The 21,154-nt window shown below is 42.1% G+C and overlaps 1 protein-coding gene across 1 annotated transcript in view; it reads right to left on the bottom strand.

The window, feature by feature from the left end:
• Positions 1–21,154, bottom strand: part of LOC308109886 (cytoplasmic phosphatidylinositol transfer protein 1-like) — a 78,179-nt gene that overhangs the window by 15,382 nt on the left and 41,643 nt on the right. Inside the window, exon 2 of the mRNA XM_080463716.1 lies at positions 4,046–4,194. Coding sequence (XP_080319842.1) covers positions 4,046–4,194 — 149 coding nt within the window. The remainder of the gene's footprint in view (positions 1–4,045; positions 4,195–21,154) is intronic.

The following is a 21,154-nucleotide window of genomic DNA, read 5'->3' as shown; positions in this document are numbered from 1 at the left end:
CTATGTTCAGAGTACTTTAGTCAAACAGGTTTTACCACTTTGCAGTAGAATGAAGTGTTTATACTTCACATTGAAATGTAAATGTTTAGTGACATTCAGGTCCAACCTCTCATACTGCTTTAAGGTAAACTGGAATTTAATACACAAAGAAGTTACATTGGAGCCTGAGAGTATTTATGTTTAAGATTTATTTATTTATTTTTATTATTGTATTTGCACTTTTTAAGGACTTATTTTCAACCCAACCAGCCAAAGACACTTTGAAGTAGAACTGGGTTCTTCTGATTGGTTTTACTGGATACTGTTTATGTTGTAGTTTTTTATACTTTATATGTTAAACTGATTCTCTGGGTTTCATTTAAAAAAAATGTTTTATTTGCCACAAAACGCAGGTGAAGTAGTTTAAGTTAAGATAAATAAGAGAAACAAGACTGCAGAGTGTAACTGGGTTTTGTTGTTCTGACTGAATAAAGTTTAAATAAGTTCTGAAGTTATTCTGAGAAGTATTTTGATTCAATAAGTGAGTTTTACAATAATTTCTAGGTAAACGAAGCTTCTGCCAATAGTGCTTTTAGCTTCAGACATCTTAGTCGCTCAAAAAATACACTATTGAGTATCTTTGAAATAGTAATGGAAGTACCGGATCAGGAAAGTATCCGCAGCTCCACAGCGTCCAGAAAAAAATCCCCCCCGGGGACAATAAAAGTGTATCTTATCTTGTTGACGTCCTTTTCTTCATGTTTAATCCCCTTTACCTCTCTGATATGTGAACATTGACTTTCACAGGTTTTGTATTGATTTGTATTTTGAAGTATTATAGTAGAAGGCTTAAAGATCATTTCACTTCATTTATAAATGGAATTAAATGGGACAGTGCATATTAATGAGCAGACACCCAGAGCTGTAAATATGCCAGATGTAGCTCAGCATTCATTTCCATCTGCAGCCCCATGAGGTAAAACCAAACACAGAACATACAGAAGTACTACACTAAAAAAACTTTAAAATGACTGTATGCGTTTGAGCCTTCCTTCATCTCCACCTCTTCCTCTGACATGGAGAACGTTTCCCTCAGGGAGAACGGCGCTCACCGCATTGTGAATGCTGTTAATAAGAATTAGTCTTCGCTGGTCACGTTCTGTGAATGCTGGCAGGCTCGTCTCTCTCTTCCCCCACAAAACGGACGGACACTCCTCCCACACCTCCATCTGTTGATTTCTCCCGTTCTCTTCTTGTTCTTTTCAAGATTTCTGCCAATATCTTACGCTGCCAAGCAGGCAAGTGTAATGAGCGGCTGTGCTTTAAAAGCAAAGCTGCTGTTTTTAATTCAGGGGAGGAATCATCCCGTTCAGCTGAGGACACGCAAAGGAAGTTCTACTTCACTCATAAACTCTTAAAGGTACCAACAGAACACAAATGAAGTTAAACTGTGGTCTGGGTAAAAGTACAAGACAAACTGTGAAGAGCTAAAGAGGCCAAACAGAACGAGGCCAGATTGACTCCCTGCTGGGAACCAAAGCTCAACATTCATCAGCTGCAGGTCCAGAACGGTGGACCACCTCCTGAACAAAGAACGGTGGACCACCTCCTGAACAAAGAACGGTGGACCACCTCCTGAACAAAGAACGGTGGACCACCTCCTGAACAAAGAACGGTGGACCACCTCCTGAACAAAGAACGGTGGATCACCTCCTGAATAAAGAACGGTGGACCACCTCCTGAACAAAGAACGGTGGACCACCTCCTGAACAAAGAACGGTGGACCACCTCCTGAACAAAGAACGGTGGACCACCTCCTGAACAAAGAACGGTGGATCACCTCCTGAACAAAGAACGGTGGACCACCTCCTGAACAAAGAACGGTGGACCACCTCCTGAACAAAGAACGGTGGACCACCTCCTGAACAAAGAACGGTGAACCACCTCCTGAACAAAGAACGGTGGACCACCTCCTGAACAAAGAACGGTGGACCACCTCCTGAACAAAGAACGGTGGACCACCTCCTGAACAAAGAACGGTGGACCACCTCCTGAACAAAGAACGGTGGACCACCTCCTGAACAAAGAACGGTGGACCACCTCCTGAACAAAGAACGGTGGATCACCTCCTGAACAAAGACCCATGTAACGTCCTCCACACTTTGTATTCAACATATCTTATAGGGGATGATTAAAGATGGGAAGTAACATGGTGAAGTTCGATTATGATGAAAAGATGACAGAAGAATAAACAGAAGAATAAACAGAAGAATAAACAGAAGAATAAACAAAAGAATAAACAGAAGAATAAACAGAAGAATGACCTTTAAGTAATTATTTTCAAAAGGAGCAAAACCAAATTCACAGGAACAATTAAAAACGACCCAAAGGCCACACAGAGTCAGGGGGTTTTAAATCCATCATATATACTCTCAATGTAGTTTCTTATGACTTTTAAAGATATTTTATCATTTATCCTTTATTTTAATTATTTATAGTTTAAACTTCTTTTTTATCATCTCTTAGTGGAATGAACTGTAAAGGAAATCGTGTTAGGAAAAGTCAATCGGTTGGTTCTTTTTGAAACATCATAGTTTGAGGGGGGTTTAGTGGGGTTTAGGGGGGGTTATGAGGGGGTTTAGGGGGGGTTATGAGGGGCTGTTGGGGGTTATGAGGGATTAAAGAATTATGGGGGGGTATCGGGCAGTTCTGGGGGTTTTGGGGGGGTTATGGGGGGTCATGGGGGGTCATGGGGGGTCATGGGGTGGCCATTGGTCACTGTGGGCCGGGTTTGGATCCAACTCTTCATTTATTTGACAATTTTTTATGTGTAAGATGAAATCACAGCAGAGGCGGTGAACGTAGACACCAGTACAGATACAGAGCGGGCAGGACGGGGTTGATATATATCTATATATCTATCTATTACTATATAACTCATTTATGTTAAACTGTTTGCCATCACTGAGCGCAAAGCAATTAGTTCTTATCAAAATTAGCTCATTTAAATGTGAAGATTTTTGGAATAACATAGTATAATACTATAAAATGTACCTAAAGTAAGCCCAACAAGAAAATGTGGATAAAATGTTGAATTAATAAAACTTGCATTGTAATTACCTCCCAGACCCAGTTTAGCCTTTAAACTACTGACACGTAATACTTTATCAATAAATACCTGGCTTGTGGTAAAAAGCTGCTATTATTAATAATTTGGCTTGAACATCGATAATCCCAACAGTTTTCAACACGTTTAACCAGATTAATCAGAGATTTGTTTTTAAAAGGACAGATTGTTTGTTAATCATCTCACAATAATAATTTAAATAATAAACTGTTTCTTGTGTATAATAGATTAGATTCATAATTAGTAGAGAGAAGTGAATGAAAACACCTGAATGAAATGTTTATTTTTTTACTCTTTGAGCATACTCTTTGTTTCAAGGTTTTTGGGACACATTACTTAAAATCAAAACTAGATAAGTACACTTACATATAGACCCAGAACATCCAGGCTCATATGACAGCAGGTAAAGAGCCACGACGACTGAGCGTCACCAATGTCTTGTTACTTTCTCCAGGTCTTCCTGGAGTTTCTTCCAGGACTAATTGTGCAGCTCATCAAAGCACATTTCCCTTTTCTGCACCATCACTTAGTGTTTCAATATCCAAACCACCTTGGAAATATTCTTGACAAATTTTGCAGAGTTTTACACAAACTGAACTTATCAGGTGTTTCTCATCACAGCAACAACACGTCTGATGACCTGCTGCATGTTTACAAGGTTATCAGACGCAATCTCAATGAGACAAGACATTTTCATTGGTTGTGATTATGGCCATTTTTTATACACAGTATGTTCAGAACCAGACAGAATTATCCTATAATTATAGATTATAGGAGCATATCTTAACTCAAAACGAAAGCTGTGTGTGTGTGTGTGTGTGTGTGTGTGTGTGTGTGTGTGTGTGTGTGTGTGTGTGTGTGTGTGTGTGTGTGTGTGTGTGTGTGTGTGTGTGTGTGTACTCGTCACTGAAGTGATTAGAAGAGTGAGGTTCTGCTGACCTGTTGAGGTAGACTCGTTTCTCTGTGAACTGTCCTTGGCCGTGGGCGGGGTCTTCGTACGGCTCGTTCTGGACCACCTCCACTCCCTCGCCTCGGTCGCTCTGCTCATGGCTGTGTTTACTGATCATGTACAACTGGCCAATCCGGTACTGAGGACAAAACACACAAAGCAGGCTGGTTAGCACGGTTAACCTTTAGAACCCTTTAGAACCCTTTAGAACTGGCTGTTCTTATTATTGTTATTGAACAAGACTGAGAACTTTCACATATTTAACTCTGCTGATTTGAAATTAAACCGCAATGAAAAACCGACCAGTGCGTTTGACAGGAGCTCTCCCTGACCTGGGAACATGAATAAGAGTTCCAGCTCATGTGTATTCTGGGTGTATAAAGTGTGACAAACTCAGAGATACAATAAAATGAATTGCTTACATTAGAAAAATACTTTAAAACAGTCCTCTTATATAGGCACCAAGAATGAATTATCTGTTTGCTTAAGTTTATTTATAAATGTGTATTTCTATCTTAACACTGGAGTTGTAGTAGGTTCTCAAAAATACTCATTTCAAATTTAAAATATAAGTATCAATCCCACCAGATATCTGATACCTTGTTTTTCTGTATGTAAGTCCATAGAGTACGCAGATTAAACTTACATAATAGCAGGAAATGAAATCAATGTGAACATGAACCATTTCAACCAACAGTGTGATGGAAGAGTTATTCAGTTACAGCAGATAGGAATATTCAGAAAGAAATACCTGGGGTCTGATACTATTCAATGGGATACCTTAATTATTTAAACACTGAATGAGACCTTCAGGCATCAGCACGGAGCTAAATATTGTAATTAGTTCAATTGTGTAATTTCTGCAATTTGTTGAAATCAGCAGGTTGTGTATTCGTGGATACAAACAAGGCATTGGTTTTATTTTGCACATTTCTTATTAATAAGATGAGGACTTTATTCCAGATAGGAACCAGTGCTGCTGCAGAATGGTTCTCTGATGAGACGCCAGTCAGTGTTTACTGAACACACTGGACCAGGTTCAGTTCATGAATGATCTTTTGCTTTGAGCGTTTTGGGAGTGAGCTCTTTATTCGCTTTAACTAGATGGTGAAATAAATCTATCACCTTGCACTGCTTTTGATCTGCAATCTTTATTTTCTAAATCCAAAGTCTGTGTGTGGGAACAGGAGACGCAGAGCGGCCAAAAAGACGACATGGAAACAATCTAAAAGCGTCAGGAAAGGAGCGGACAGTGTGGGAGACTAAATAACATCCAGGAAGAACAACCTGAAGAGATTCAATGAGCAGGAGGAGCTGAAATGAAATCAGACAGAGAAAAGAGACAGTCAGGGACTTCTGACAACAGATGATGAGTAAGAGGGTACGCAGATGAGAAAACGAGTTGTGAGGTTTGGTGTTTTCCTGTTGGGGCCTGTGAAGAGGTGAGATCCTCTCAGGGCTTCAGTTTAAAGGAAATGGCTCTTTACTAAAAATAAACAGTTTTTTATATCTAATGTAATTATGTGTAAAGTGTTACACGGTGTGAGTATTCTGCTGAAAAAATACATTAATGAAATGTGCGATTCAAAGTGTCAGGCTGTAAGAATATACGTCTGGTAATGTTATTTAAAGAAATAACTTAAAAAATAAATAAATAAAAAGGTGAGAGCTCCATCTTGGTTTAATGAAGAGCAGTGAAATCAAGCGTATTTCACTGGATTCCACATTTCCTTTGTTCCTGACTTTACCTGCTGCTGTCGGGGGAAACGGCGAGATGCAGTTGTAACCTCCAATAGATTCATCGATTCGTAAGTATGAGACAGAATAAACAAAACAATTGGGTTGTTTCTCCTGATTCCAGAAGTTTTCTGCTCCTGAGGGTTGCAGACAAATAAATTTAGCAATGACATGAAAACATCTGACGTAAGAAAAGAGAAGAAATGATGAAGAACCTACAGGGTGAACGTGGGATGACACTCTTGTGAGATCTAGTGGAGCCGGTTTGCTCTCTTTACACCGAAACTGCCTCCAAACCAGGATTCATGCTCATTTCATTCGTCCATCTTTCATCCAACATGAGGCCGGAGCTGATCCCACGTCACTATTCACAGGAGTCAGGTAAAGATCCACCCATTAGATAGTTTGTTAGTTTAAATTACTTTGTTTATACGTGCAAAATCTGCTAAACAATCTAATCCCTAGAGGGCGCTACAGTTCTGTCGGACAGCAGCACTCAAGCAGTTTGAAACAGCGCGATGAAACGGGCCAAAACCAACACAGTTTCTCAGGGAAGTCATGGAGACAAACGATGATGTAAAACAAAAGGCAATATGGAAACACATTCACCTCAAACATTCTGATGTTTCCAAGCACACACGAGCCACACTCAGGCCCACTGGATATCGTTTACTCAGGCCCACTGGATATCGTTTACTCAGGCCCACTGGATATCGTTTACCCAGGCCCACTGGATATCGTTTACCCAGGCCCACTGGATATCGTTTACTCAGGCCCACTGGATATCGTTTACCCAGGCCCACTGGATATCGTTTACCCAGGCCCACTGGATATCGTTTACCCAGGCCCACTGGATATCATTTACTCAGGCCCACTGGATATCGTTTACTCAGGCCCACTGGATATCGTTTACTCAGGCCCACTGGATATCGTTTACTCAGGCCCACTGGATATCGTTTACTCAGGCCCACTGGATATCGTTTACTCAGGCCCACTGGATATCGTTTACCCAGGGACACTGGATATCATTTACTCAGGCCCACTGGATATCGTTTACCCAGGGACACTGGATATCGTTTACTCAGGCCCACTGGATATCGTTTACCCAGGCCCACTGGATATCGTTTACTCAGGCCCACTGGATATCGTTTACCCAGGGACACTGGATATCATTTACTCAGGCCCACTGGATATCGTTTACCCAGGGACACTGGATATCGTTTACTCAGGCCCACTGGATATCGTTTACCCAGGCCCACTGGATATCGTTTACCCAGGGACACTGGATATCGTTTACCCAGGCCCACTGGATATCGTTTACCCAGGCCCACTGGATATCGTTTACCCAGGCCCACTGGATATCGTTTACTCAGGCCCACTGGATATCGTTTACTCAGGCCCACTGGATATCGTTTACCCAGGGACACTGGATATCGTTTACCCAGGGACACTGTGATCCTGAACGCAGCACAGCAGCTTGATATGCTCCCACTTCACTCTTCGATCTGATTATCTTCCCACAGGAGTCACAACGTTAGTACTGATCTACAAAGTTGTGAGGAGTTTATCTTTGTTTTGTTATGAACGGTCTTAGTCTCTCAGATCAGCTGGATCAAGTCTGTTTGTGTCCCCAGAGGAACAAGTGAATATCCAGAAGCTGTACAGACAATAAAGGTGTGAATCAACACCGGGGCTCCAAGGAGTCTTCATTCTTTTGGCTCCACTAGAATGGAATCATTCTGAAAAGTCCACAGTACCGAGTGTCCACAGTGAGGAGGCTTGAAGAGGCTTGAAGAGGCTTGAAGAGGCTTGAAGAGGCTTGAAGAGGCTTGAAGAGGCTTGAAGAGGCAGCAGCACACGGGCGATAAACCTGAACAGACTTTGATTAGTTCTGATTGAGTGTGAACCAGGAGCAGGAAACTGCATCGACAGTAGATCTAGTCCTGTGAATAATTTAAAATAAAAGACTGGCAATGATCACGGTTGAGACATTTCAATCTGGAAAAGGTGGTTTACAGCTTTATTCTGCCAGATCACATCCAATAAAGCTGGATTTCACCCAGATGTGGAAGAATTTTGTCTAACTTCTAATGTCGTAAAATGTTTTTACCAACAGTTAAATTAATCATTGAATCCAAAGGAAACACCGCTTCCCATGGGGATTCATCGAAAATGAAGTAAATCACTAATTAAAGCTGAATGTCAATGACAAAAGTACTATTTGATGAAGGGGAAAAAGAAGGAAACTTGAAGAAAACCTAATGTGATTCCTCTGCAGCTCACTGCCTCACACTATTTATAGATATGTAGAAACTTTGAGATGTTTTGTACAGTTGGTAGGGTCACATGATGTCTTTCTCTTCTTATTGTCCTGGTCAGGTTGCCAGGCAACAAGCTGAAACACTAATTATTGGATGTATACGTCATTGTTTTTCCAGAAATACTTATAATACGCATCTCTTCTCCTGAAACAAGATGCAAACACAACTCTCCCTCCTGTTCTACTTCATCTGCCCAGCTTATTAGTAAATATATAATAGTTCAGGCTTTGGTTTCTGGTGACATAATGAATGTTGAGTCTGATATTCAGCTCCGTTTGTTGTTTCTACAGACTCCTGAGGGATTCCGATGCTTCCACCTGCTCAATCTGCCACTATGGTAAAGTCAAAAAAATATAACGCTGACTCAGCAAACAATGTAAAAGTGCTTTTCTTTCTCTTTTTTTAAGAATGTGGGGGGAAACGTGAATATTGCAGCTAAACATGTCGATTGCCACCGACTTACCCAATACAAAAACATTGTATTTTAACCCTGTTAATACATGAATATTCAGTGTTGTCCTTAGTATACCTCTTTGTCCAACACATTCACCAAACATCAGTTCATCCAAAAAGTCAGAAGTCAGCAGTCATGGGTCAGACACTCTCAATCCTCTTCCTCAATGATGAGGAGTCAACATCATTCTTGAGAGAAATTATAATCTTGGTGGTGTGAGAGAAACGTGCCACAAAGTTCAGCAGAAAGAAATAAGCACAGAAGAGAAATTTGACATGACAAAAAGTCCTCTGTGACCCAATATACCAGCATTGATGTCCACCGAATCTAGACCTGGAGGTTCAGAATTCAATATGCACAAATAACAAGTTATCCTGTAAATAATTTATTTATGTGCAAAGTATGAATTGAGCTATTCCAGGAGCTTTTCTGTACGAGGAAACAGCAGGACTCCTTGGAATTCTGCAAACCTCCGTCTCACTTTGATTATCGTACATTTCTAAATGTTGGTAACATTCATTATTAGTATTCTGCAGCGTAGCTACAAGGTGCTCATGAGATTTCTGTACATAAAGGAATAAATATTTATTTGCACATATGATATACACAACAGTCCCAGAATGTCCAACAGTCCCAGAATGTCCAACAGTCTCAGAATGTCCAACAGTCCCAGGATGTCCAACAGTCCCAGAATGTCCAACAGGTCGGTCTCTCTCAGTAAAGTGTCGTCTTCTTGTGTTCCTCTCTGGCGTACACCAGGATCGATCAGTATTATTTACTGTACGTTCGGTAGCACTGGAGGGTATTCTGAGCAAGAATACCCACTGGAGCCTTTACCATGCAGTTGACACACTGACCCTTACACAATAGAAATCAACCACACCGCTGACCAAAATGAAAATCTAGATGTTGAAGGTTGAACTCCCTGCCTGCCTCCAGCCTCCAGGTTATGCTCCTCCTTATAGATGTTTTCCTTGTTTCAGCTCATCTGTTCTTTGCTGTTGTTTTTATTGCACTTTGTAACCTTGATGGAAAATCTAATTAAGTTATTGCTGTTCCTCATTGCTCATTCTGGTTCTTTAGAAAGCAGTACTCATGTTCAGATCTATGAACTTGGAACAGCAGCTTCAGGAAGTGCAATGCAATGGAAGGCTGTCATGTTGTCAAGTTCCAGCCCTCAAAACTCAACCTCCAGGATAGCTCGACATTCTCAGACCTGGAATTATCCATCGTGATGCTCTGGACTGCATCCCTAAAACAAGAAATATAAAAATGTTTGTCCCAATCAGCAAGCCATAGATTTAATATAAATGAGGACTGATTACAAAAGGAGTTTAGTCTGTAACTTATTCCACTGGTAACGCCTTCAAATGTTGACTATGGAGGATCTAATGAAAAAAAAAAAGCTCTGCACTTTAAATGGAAGCACATCCACATAGTAAAGCTTATATAATTCTGTGGTTAAGATGAAGGAAATGCTCTTCCCATTTCTGTCTTAATTTATTAATGCAACATATAACATGAGTTAATAATTGAGGTCCTTGCGTCATCCTTCTCAGATCTGACGAGGAACACAGTAACAGCCAGAACAAATTGCATCACATGCTCTTTTAGCATGAAGTCAATTCAATCTGCAGCGCCACCTGCTCCAATAGTAAAAGTTCACCTTTATTTCATTGAAGGCTGGAAAGCGGCGGCGGCGGCGTTTCTAAAAACAGCTCAGAGCTGTGCAGAGAGCGAGACAGACATGTTAAGAGGTCCAGTAAATAATGCAGATGCCTTCTCTCTGTCCCTCGTGTCAAAACCAAGAGAGGTGAGTGGGGTGAAGGGAAAGCCAGCGAGGGGGAGAAGGACAAGTGGAGGGGCAGATGAGGGCCGGAGGGGTGTGGGTGTAGTTTCCATGTGAGGATGAAGTTGCAGAAAAAGAGGCGTGGAGAGGCAGAAACAAATATATAAGACAGGCTTATATAAGCAGGCATCATAGTAATTCAGCTACATTTCAGAGCAGTATTGTAAGCGTCCTCTGGGGGCACCAGAGAGCTTCAAGGAGGGGTGCAGCAGCAAACATCCACAGGTACGTCTCAAAAAATGAGAATATCATGACAATGTTCAATATTTGTTGTCACTCATTTCAGAAAGTCAAACCCAGTTATGATGGAGGCTCATGACACAGAGAGAAAAGGTTCAAGCCTTCATTTCTTGAAATGTAGATGATTCTGGCTTACAGAGAGTGAAAACCCAAAATTAGAATATTACATAAGATAAGACAAAAAGGATATTTTAAACCAAACTGTAGGTCTTGTGAAAAGTCTGTTCATTTCCCTGCACTCAGTACTTGGTTGCTCCTTTACCATGAAGTACTTAGGGGCGTGGCCTGGAGGCCATCAACCTGTGGTACTGCTCAGGTGGAATGAAGCCCAGGTAGCTTTGATAGCAGCCTTCAGGTCATCTGGTGTCTCTCACCGTCCTCTGGACAATAGCCAGAGATTGTCTCTGGGGTTCGGCTCAGGCCAGTCTGCTAGCGCAGTAACACCAGGGTCACTGAAGCAGCTTCTGGTACCTTTGGTACCTTTGGTACCTCTGGCAGTGTGGGCAGGTGCCAAGTCCTGCTGGAACATGAACCCAGCATCTCCATAAAGCTCGTCAGCAGGAGGAAGCATGAAGAGCTCTAAAGGTTCCTGCTGGACGCTGCCTTGACTGTGGACTTCAGAAGACCCAGTGGAGGGACAGCAGCAGAGGACATGGCAGCTCAAATCATCACTGAGGACACTTCACTCTGGACCTCAAGCAAGGTGGATTCTGACCCTCTCCACTCTTCCTCCACCCTCTGGGACCTGGAGTTCACTCTTCCTCCACCCTCTGGGACCTGGAGTCCACTCTTCCTCCACCCTCTGGGACCTGGAGTCCACTCTTCCTCCACCCTCTGGGACCTGGAGTTCACTCTTCCTCCACCCTCTGGGACCTGGAGTTCCAAATGAGATCAAAATGTTCTTTCCTGTGAAAAAAGGACTTTGGACCACTGAGCAACAGTCCAGTTCTTGTCCTCCACAGTCCAGGTGAGACTCTTCTGACCTGGTCTCTTGTTCAGGAGTGTCTTGACCCCAGGAAGACACATTAGGATCCCATGTCTAGGATTGGTCTGTCCCTAGAGGCTCTTGATGCTCCGACTCCAGCCTCAGTCCATCCTTGAAAACTATTTACTAAGAAACTGCAGAAATGCCAAAAATAATGTAGTCAGCATGCCAGGCCACGAGTTGATGCTGTTGTTTGTTTTTGTAATGAAAGCACACACACATGTATGCAGTGAACAATACGCTGGAAACATTCCAGACATCTGGACAGACAGACACCAAGTTGGACTGTCATTACAGTGACTGTCAACTATAAAACTACCACGTCCAGTAGAACGTGGACGGGGAGTCCTGACACTCGGGAGGAAACACTCATGTTGTTGTCCATCTACTCACACGTGCAGAAACACTATTCACTGCTGCCCTGGTGCTGTGGCAGCGTTTCACAAAGGTTGTGTTTGCCCCCGAGACAGAGTCGGAGCGTTTTCAAAAGGTTCCACCTTTGTGAGTTGGTTGTTCGGAGCACCATTATTGTGGAAAGGAACACCTGAAACACAACGAAAGGTTTCCGTTTTCACCTGCGATGAACCGCTCACTCCGAGTGTTTGTCCTGGAGTGGACTGATGACCTGTCCGGGGGAAACCCGGCCGCATCGAGCTGGAATCACCCTCTGTTGGTTTACAGGTAGATTATATCAGGCATCTAAAAATGTAAAATATAAACATGACCACTCTTCATGAGCGCTCGAGGCGCTGGAGGGGAGCAATGTGGTTCGGAGGGAAAACCCTGTTTCAGACAAAAATGTTCTTATTTATTTTCAACTGCAGTAGCAATAGAAAAACACTAAGTGTAGACTGTGTAATAAGGGCTGGTGGTATTTATTCATCTTTTATTTATTTTGGAATGTTAGAGGAAACCACAGACGTCCTCATCCGTGAACAGGTAACAACACACTGTTGTAATGTGAGGAAGGTTTGGGCAACAACAAATAGTCTTGTACTGAGAGGCTGAATAGACCTGTTGTTTTCTGCTGTTGAAGCCAAACAGGCAATCACTTCAGTGGAATCTGTGGCGCTGAAGTGCTTCTCACTCCGTCTCTTGTCTGGAATCCTCACAGCGTGATCGATCATTTAGCTACATGACGCAGCGGCACTCGCCTTTCTTTTATTCAATATGTCTGATGACAAGGCACTCCGGTCTGTTGTTGCTCATTAATCAATGCCAATAAATTAGAGTGTGTTGTCATCAACACCCCATAGAACTGGGTTCTGGTTCGGTTCACAGAAATCTAAATCCACAAACTCAACTGAAACAAACTTGAAGATCCAAGTTGAATTTCATTCCAACTAAGTTACATGTTTTCCAATTAAAAGACCTTTTCAGTAGCCAGTCATGAGACATCTACACCCCCTACAGTGTCAGCTGACCACATGTCAGTGATTCTGTTGATGCTGAATTAGGATTTCACCTCCAGAGCAGAATGAGTCATCAAGCAAACAGTTTTAAAGAAAGGGAAAATGACCCAAATCAATGTAAAAATACACGTTTTTAAAATAATGCTTTTGGGTAAATAGACAAGAGATACTAAATAAAGCCAAGGAAGTTAGTTTTTATTTCACAGGCTTGTTAAGCGTGCATGCTCCATTGTAGGATCTTTGGTCATACTAGACTGGAATAGAATTCAATTTACCTGCAAATACCTGCTGTGAAAAGTAACTTTTATTACACTGTAAGCCACGTCGTGTCAATCAATGATGCAGAATTTGACTTCTACTATCCAAGTTAGCAGCGTAAACCAAGACACCCTGTGTAACAAGAAAAACGTGTTTGGTAAAAGAGACAGAAGGTATCTGCTGAGGTCCGTTTTGGTTGAAAGGTCATAAGCAGCACATAAATACAGACTCCAGAAACTAAGAATGTTTTCCTCAGCTTTGGTGCAACCAAGCAGGAGTACATCCCAGAAATGCTCAATGTTTCTTTAAAGAGTAACGACACAAAGTTGGTACAGTCGTCCATATTTCCTCTGATCCCTCGGGTACGAGCATCTGCTGTTCCTTCCTGGGATCGTTATGTCATCGAGTCTTAAGAACATTCCTTTGTAAGGTGCCACAGGTGGGACTGAAACCACTGGATCAAGTTCTGGATGGTATGAACTGCATGTGACACGATGATCTGAGAGGATGATGCAGGGCGGATTTCTGCAGATCAGCGAGTTCTGATGATGATTTAGCAAAAACAATCTGAACTATGCTGGAAATTTAGTTTCCGACTGAATCAAGTAATAATGCAATGATGCAGCATAATCACTGGATAGAAATAATGCATATTTAAATTACTCTAAATAATTCATGTCTGTTTCTATAAACTTCCCTCATTTCTGCCCAGCAAGTGCTGGGAACCATGATTCTTCACTGCAACAACACAAGCGTTTCATTCATCCAGCAGAAGAACTTGTGTGAGTGCTTGAGGACTGGAGGAGGGTCAGACGTGAGGAGGCCCTCTTCTAATCTGAATAAACAGCCTCGCCCTGTAAAGACGTCTGGATCGATATGCCCTCTCTCTGGACTCTCTCTGTGCAGTACTGGTGCAGGAGGAGAGCCAAACTAAAGAGGAGGTGAAGAGGAAATGGAGTGAGGAGAAAAAAGGAGAAGAGCTATGAAGGGGCAGGCGGCACATCACAGTAGATGATTGTGTTTCCAGGCCTGTGAACATGGAGAAGAGGGAACTCACATGAATGAGAGCAGTAAACCAAGACGGAGAGAACACACCGAGAGAAAAGAGAGAAATCATTTCCTCTGGTTAGAGAGATGACTGCCCTCCTTGTTCTCAGTGAAAACATCACTCGTTGTTTTAGCGAGCGACTGGGTTTTAATTGTAGACGGGAGAGAAGCCAAAGAGCGGCTGAATGACTTTCATGAGGAAAAGACAGACGAGTCTATTGTGGCTGAGAAACTGAATTAGAAACCGGTCTGACCAACTTAACAGCTGATTCTCAACATGGATTACAGAAACACTGACAGTTTTTATTTTAAAGAAAAGTTTAAAGCTATTATTCTTTCTTTCCTGGTCTGATTCCTGACGGGGGCTGCAGAGGGGGGGGGGGGGGGGGGTGGGGGTGGGGGGGGGGGGGTGGGGGGGGGGGGGTAGTGAATAACACCGCTGCCTCAAAGCAACAAGTTTGGATTCAGAGCCAGAGGAGTTTATACTTTCTCTCTCTGCATCGCAGGGTTTTCTCCTTCGCCACTGAAAGTGGCGGAATATCTATAAAGCTCTGACATCAATAGGATCAATAACCAAAGCTACGTTATTCCATTATTGGAAATGGCTGAACTGCTTGTGGTTATTTATTATTTGCAGGTATTAAGATTCAGGCTCTTGTTTCATTGTTAGTTGCTAGATCTTCTCTGTCAGATTGAGATTTACTGATTCACTGATTGAATACCTTGAAAGTCGTGTAAAACTACAGTATCCAGCCTTTTACTTAACTGTGTAGTGGAGCGCGACTGATAGGACAGATTTAAATCTAATGTGTATTCTGCAATAATCCCACTATTAACTAAGATGACAATATCGAGAGAAAGTACACATCATACCAACTTGAAATGCACTTTGCTTCACATGAGCAGCTATCTGGTTCATCTGACTGAGAAACAAATCAGATTTCACTGAGGGGATTAAATTTCCTCTCACTGATGAGACGCGTTGCGATTCATCATCGAGCAAAAAGGAAAGATAAAAGTAACGTCTCCAGGAAGTGGAGAGGATAGATGGATGGACAGGAACACTGGACACTCCTCAACACAAGATGATGGATTTACATTCATCAAGTGTTGCTGCATCAACTTATCGATCACAGATTACACAGATTACAACAGTTTTTAAGATGGACTATTTGGTAATGGTCACAGTGGACTGCACTATCTTGACCTCCTGCTGAGAAGATGTGTAAAGGTTCTTTTGAATAAGAAGTATAGTTTGATCCCTACATTTAAAAACCTTCATGGCAGCCTCCTTTAATCGTTGTAACGCCACTAAAATCACAATCATTTTGGTTGAGAGTAGTGCCTAATCAGTTCATTCATCTGTTGGTTCTATACTGGACCAGTGTAATCAACCAGGATGTCCAAATAACTATTTCAAAAGCTGCTATAGGTTTAGGCTGCTGTCTTTCCTTTCTGGCTCCATACAGTCATATCTAACCACTGCATGTCATCAACTTAACGCGTCTCTTCTGTAACATCCTGCAAGATTTGTACCTGAAAGTTCAGGGTCTGTGTTTCCTGTTCCCATCAAGTCTGCAGGACGTTGAGCAGCTTGCTATCTAATGTCAACTCGTTCTTTTGTTCGCTGTCCTTTTCCTTCCTATTATCACCAACATGGATCAAGAAGAAATCTTTGTCTGGATCAGTTGATGGTTCCTTCAACTTTGTTTTCCTTTGGAATTGTTGACTTTTTACCTCCATATTTCTCTGAATGTGAAAGTGCCATGAGATGGCTTTTATTTTGACACGCGTGCTCTATAAAGAACAAAGTGCATTGAATTGAGATCGTCTTTAGACATGCACCTTTTGAGGAAGAAGCAACAGAAAAGACTCCTCCACAACAGCCGATGACTCCCACAACCCACAGAAGTATCAGAGAGGAGATAATTAACCTTCAGTCCAACAAGGCTGCTCCTCAGCAGCCGGGTCAGCACACCTCTCTCACTGAATGTCAACGTGAGGCAGCAGCGACACGAATAGCTCTGATAATCACCGTGTTCCTCTTGTAGCAGAGCCACTTTCATTCTCTCAGCGCGGAGCAGCCGCAGCCAAAACACAGAGAGCATTTTGTGCTTGGCAGGTAGCACAACTGCAGATAGAAAAGACACCTCTCACATCCCGGAGCTCATGTGATTTCTACACCTCTGAAGAACTGAAGAAACCATATTTAAAAAGGAAAATCCAGGTCTCACAGCTTGTTTGAATTAGTTGAGCGTTCCCTCGAAAGCTTGTGTGGGCTGCTTGAGTGGAAATAGCAGGACTATGATCACACACTGACGACCTGCGGTGGGTTCCTCTATCGAGGAGTTTGGTTTTTTAGCAGGAGACAGACACCTAATGTCACATCGTGTGAGACACTCAGTCAGTATGAGTCGTGTGGTTGTTGTCCACTGCCAGTCCTCCCGTCCTCAGAGGAAACACAGTACAAGTGAGCTGAGGTATATCGATCTGATTTGGAAAGTTAAATAAACCCAAAAAAAAGACAGATTAAGTCTCACGCCAACTCAGGAGACAGATTGAACTGAGCCACAAAATATCCTTAGTCGGCAATTTTATACCATTTTAGAATATGAAAGTACAACAGTTCCTAAAACCCAGATATCCCACTGCAGTTCTGTTCTTTAGGTTCACTTTGCTCCACTCAGTGGCTCTATTCTTATATAAGGCCTTTTAACACACGTTCAATCAATTTATAACTGTTTAGGTCAAATTGGACCTGTTTTGACATTTGAAAACAGGAAACATATATTTCTTCACCAAGGCTGTTCTGGGTCAGATCTGAGCTGTATCTGTGGGTAAAAGTCAATAAAAGGGTGGTTAAGCAGTGCTCAGTAGGGGGTTATGTTTTTAGGTCTTGTGTGAACCAGAGTGAGAACAGATGTTGATGGTGATAGTAAAGTGAGTGAGTGAGTGCAAGAAGAATACAAGTTATAAATGAACCTGTTCACATGAACTCAAAAATGTAAGTTGCAGTCGTCACAAGGAGAGATTTACTCTGAGAAATCCTTCAAATAAGAGAGGTCATATACATCATGTACTCAAGCATTAATTATTATCGTACAACACATCATGATGACACTACTGGACAACATTATCACAGACTTTATGTTCAACTATACTGTGCAGCCCCAGTGGTTTTCAGGTTGGATGTTTAATTGAGTTAAAGATGTCATTTTATTTTCATATGAAACAACTTCAGACAACAAACAGCCTTTGTACATAAAGGCTCCAGACCAAACCTGGACTCTGATATTCTCATAAAGAGGAATAGTGCTAACCACTGCAGCACTGTGCAGCCCAGCATTCTACACTGATATGTCTGTTTTCATAAAAAATTTAAATAAATCATTATTGATGCATATATAGGTGTGAGGTTAAATTATTGACAATAAACCTTAAAGTTGTTTCAACAAAATAAAAAACGGCCCTTGTGAGAAAGTCTCTGTCAGAATGTAGTTTTCCAGCATCATCACAGAAGGCCAGACCAAACAACTGGTAAAAATTGCATTTGAATGGAAGTCATGGAAGATCGTTGAAGCGGTGTATTGATTTTGACAGCTGCCTCGACCTTTAAGTGAAACTGCTGAGCTGATGTGTCCACCTGCGACCGAGCCCGATACCTGTCAGCTTCACATTCCCACTAATGTGGGACGGAGCGCCGGCCAGCTGAGGCCCACGACCGGGGAAACACGTCTGGCCTCAGACACAAACGACAGTCACTCTAAATATTACCACTCATCAGATCATCCGTCACACACAGGTGAGGCACTGCCACCTTTAAAAGCTCACATAGTACATGTAACACGTGAGACGAGCTCTATGGTTTCTAGTGACTCGGGCCAAGACACAAGAGTAGGAGGAAGAAGAACCATCACTTCAAAGGTTTGGACTGAAATATGGAAATGGAAATTTATATTTTTCACCCTGGATCAGTTTAAAAATAAGTGGCAAAGTGAATAATAAGAGGAAAGAACAACAGCTGAAGCATGAAAGTCAAGTTGGACGTTGACTGAATTGCAGGTTGTCCAGATGATGTTCCACCCGTCTGGGTGGAGAAACGCTGCTTACAGCAGGAGAAGTTCAGCGGGCCGAGCAGAGCCCGGTGAGGTGAAGGTCACCGTGTCCTGCTAGGAATTGCAGATGGGCGCCTGCAGCTGCTGCAGAGAGTGTGTGTGTGTGTGTGTGTGTGTGTGTGTGTGTGTGTGTGTGTGTGTGTGTGTGTGTGTGTGTGTGTGTGTGTGTGTGTGTGTGTGTGTGTGAGTGTGTGTGTGTGTGTGTGTGTGTGTGTGTGTAGAGGGTGGGGGAAGAAAACATGTGCTCATGTTCTGTATGTTATCACTGTTGTCCTTCCTGTGCAGGGATATAGAAACAACACATGCAGTGACATAATTAGTCATCACCTCAAGTTTAAGTTACTATTTATTTAAATTATTTTACTTCTTAACTCGTGACTGAGTGTGCCTTCACACCAACACATTGATAGGCAGCAACATTCCCTTAAAAAAAAGGATTTGATGGGCTTTTCAGAGAGTTATTGTGGTAAGCTGTAGGTCCAGGCATCCTCATTAATAGCCTCCTGCATGAGGATCTCAGTCTCATTACTAAGATAAATGGAACAATACAGATTGGTTGATGTTTAGAATCCAACCAATCTGGTCAGACCTTGAAAATGGTTCATGACCTTTGGAAAGTAGCACGCTGCCACATAATTGTATTGCCTTCAATATGGATCAGTAAAAACAATTGACTGTTCCAAAAAACTTGTGAGTCAAAAGAATGGCATGCACCCTCTGGCCACGTTGTTAGGTACACTTATGCAATCTAATGTCATCCAGTATGGCGGCTCTCCTGTAAATTCCCTTTTATCAAATAAGATGAGCTGAAGTTTGCGTCAGCAAGGTTTTGATGCAGTTGAATTGTAGTTTGCAGTAAATTAGCCATTGCAGGGGGAAGTACAATCTCTGTGTGCTTCTGTTGCTGGTCCCAAGCTCTGGAGGGTGTTGAGGGTAATGTCAGGTTTAAAACTTTTGCCAAAGCAAAGTGGAAAACACAAAGAAAACGTTGGTTAACAAAGAGCAGCTGAGCTGCTGAGATGAGAAGTGGGCAGCAGATGAACGTGTTAAAGATGCCTAGACATAAAGACATAACACCATTTTGAATTACAATCTCTGTTAATAGCAAGTTATGCAATATTATGCATTAGACTGGTTTTCTCCAACAACATGGAGGATCTACAGGTGATCAACTCAGAACACTTCAGTTGTGCTCCTGGGGGTTTAATGGTTAACATAAGCATTAAGCTTTATAGTGATGAGCCAACGCTCTTCTCACAATGAGATAATAGCTTCAAACTCTTTGAATCAAATGATACCTGACCTGCAATGACGAACCCTGAAGGGAGCAACCAAAAAAATGAAGGCGCCTTCCCCTCATTGGTCAGAACATTAGCAGTAGAGTCCCCTACGCTTCTTCTTCTATGTACTGGTTTGCCCAAACATTTCAAGGGTTATCAATTCTATTGAGATGAGAAACAAATAGAGGCTGAAGGCCTCTTCATCCTCCATAAGAACAAGACGAACGTTCGGCAGTGTGGGGTCCTGCCGAACAAAATGATGTCTTTTCCTTCTTCCAGCTCCTTCTGGAATTAGTTTGGGCTGTTCCAACCGCCCTGGCCAAACTCTGTAGGAGCCGCTCTGCCTAAACGTATGTCTCAAACAAATATGATTCTACAGGCTCTGCGAACAGGTCCAGTCGATGTGACTGACTGGACCTGGTCATCATCAGCTTCAGTGCCAATATTCATTTACTTTGTGATGTAGATCATCCACTACCCACTGTATCGCAGCCAAATGATCGGTGTTGTGCTTATCTGGTGTATATCTCAATGGTGCCCAGCATATTGTTTTTATATTGAGATAGTTAGCACTATAAAACAGTTTGTACTGAAGACAGGACTTTGCAGTAAAAGTGATCTGAGTGCAGCATTCAAACCTTGTTACTGGAAATCATCTTCACATGGCAGCTCTTAAATGGCCTGGTCAGCTGACAACAACAGATGGAGGTGATATTCTCTACAATGGGCACCATTTAGGATGTTTGCTTTGGATTAAAAGATCAACTTGCAGGTGACTGACTTTTAAAACCTCTTTAAAAAGCTATTCTTTTAGCCAACAGGAAAACATGAGCAATCATGCAATTTTAACATCAACAAATATGGAAATGATCCAAACAAGCATAAAGAAGACCAGACACATAAACTAATGTGTGAGCAACAAGTTTGACTGTAATAACCAGGAGAAGAGGGAGAAAGATGACTAATGATGAACTGTTACTCAGTTTTGTTCAGCTGACTGAGCATTTTTCCCACCAGGACCGAAACCAAGAGATTGCAGAAGGTGAAGCAAAACAATTGTGAGTTTTTCAGGAACCACCGCCATCGGTTTCAACCGAGCCTGTTTTCAATGTGGCATCAAAAGCACCAGCATATCTTCAGGACAATACTGATGACAAAGTATTGTATTGTATATCTCACCCACACAGAAGGCAACAGGCATCAACGCTCGCTCCTTTTCCGTTTCCTGCTTGAGATTATGCAACTTGCACAAACACAACAACTCGGGGGAATAACATTATTCTTGTAGGTGGCGTTATAACCTGTTCTCAGAACACCCAAAATCTAACAATAATGTAGTATCTTCTACGATAACCAGGGACTAGTTCATAGTAAGGCTTAAGGACAAGCCTGAAAAATAGA

Source organism: Lipophrys pholis (assembly GCF_963383615.2).
Source record: "Lipophrys pholis genome assembly, chromosome: 5".
In the NCBI taxonomy this organism is placed as follows: domain Eukaryota; kingdom Metazoa; phylum Chordata; class Actinopteri; order Blenniiformes; family Blenniidae; genus Lipophrys; species Lipophrys pholis.
This window is presented reverse-complemented; position numbering and strand designations above follow the sequence as displayed.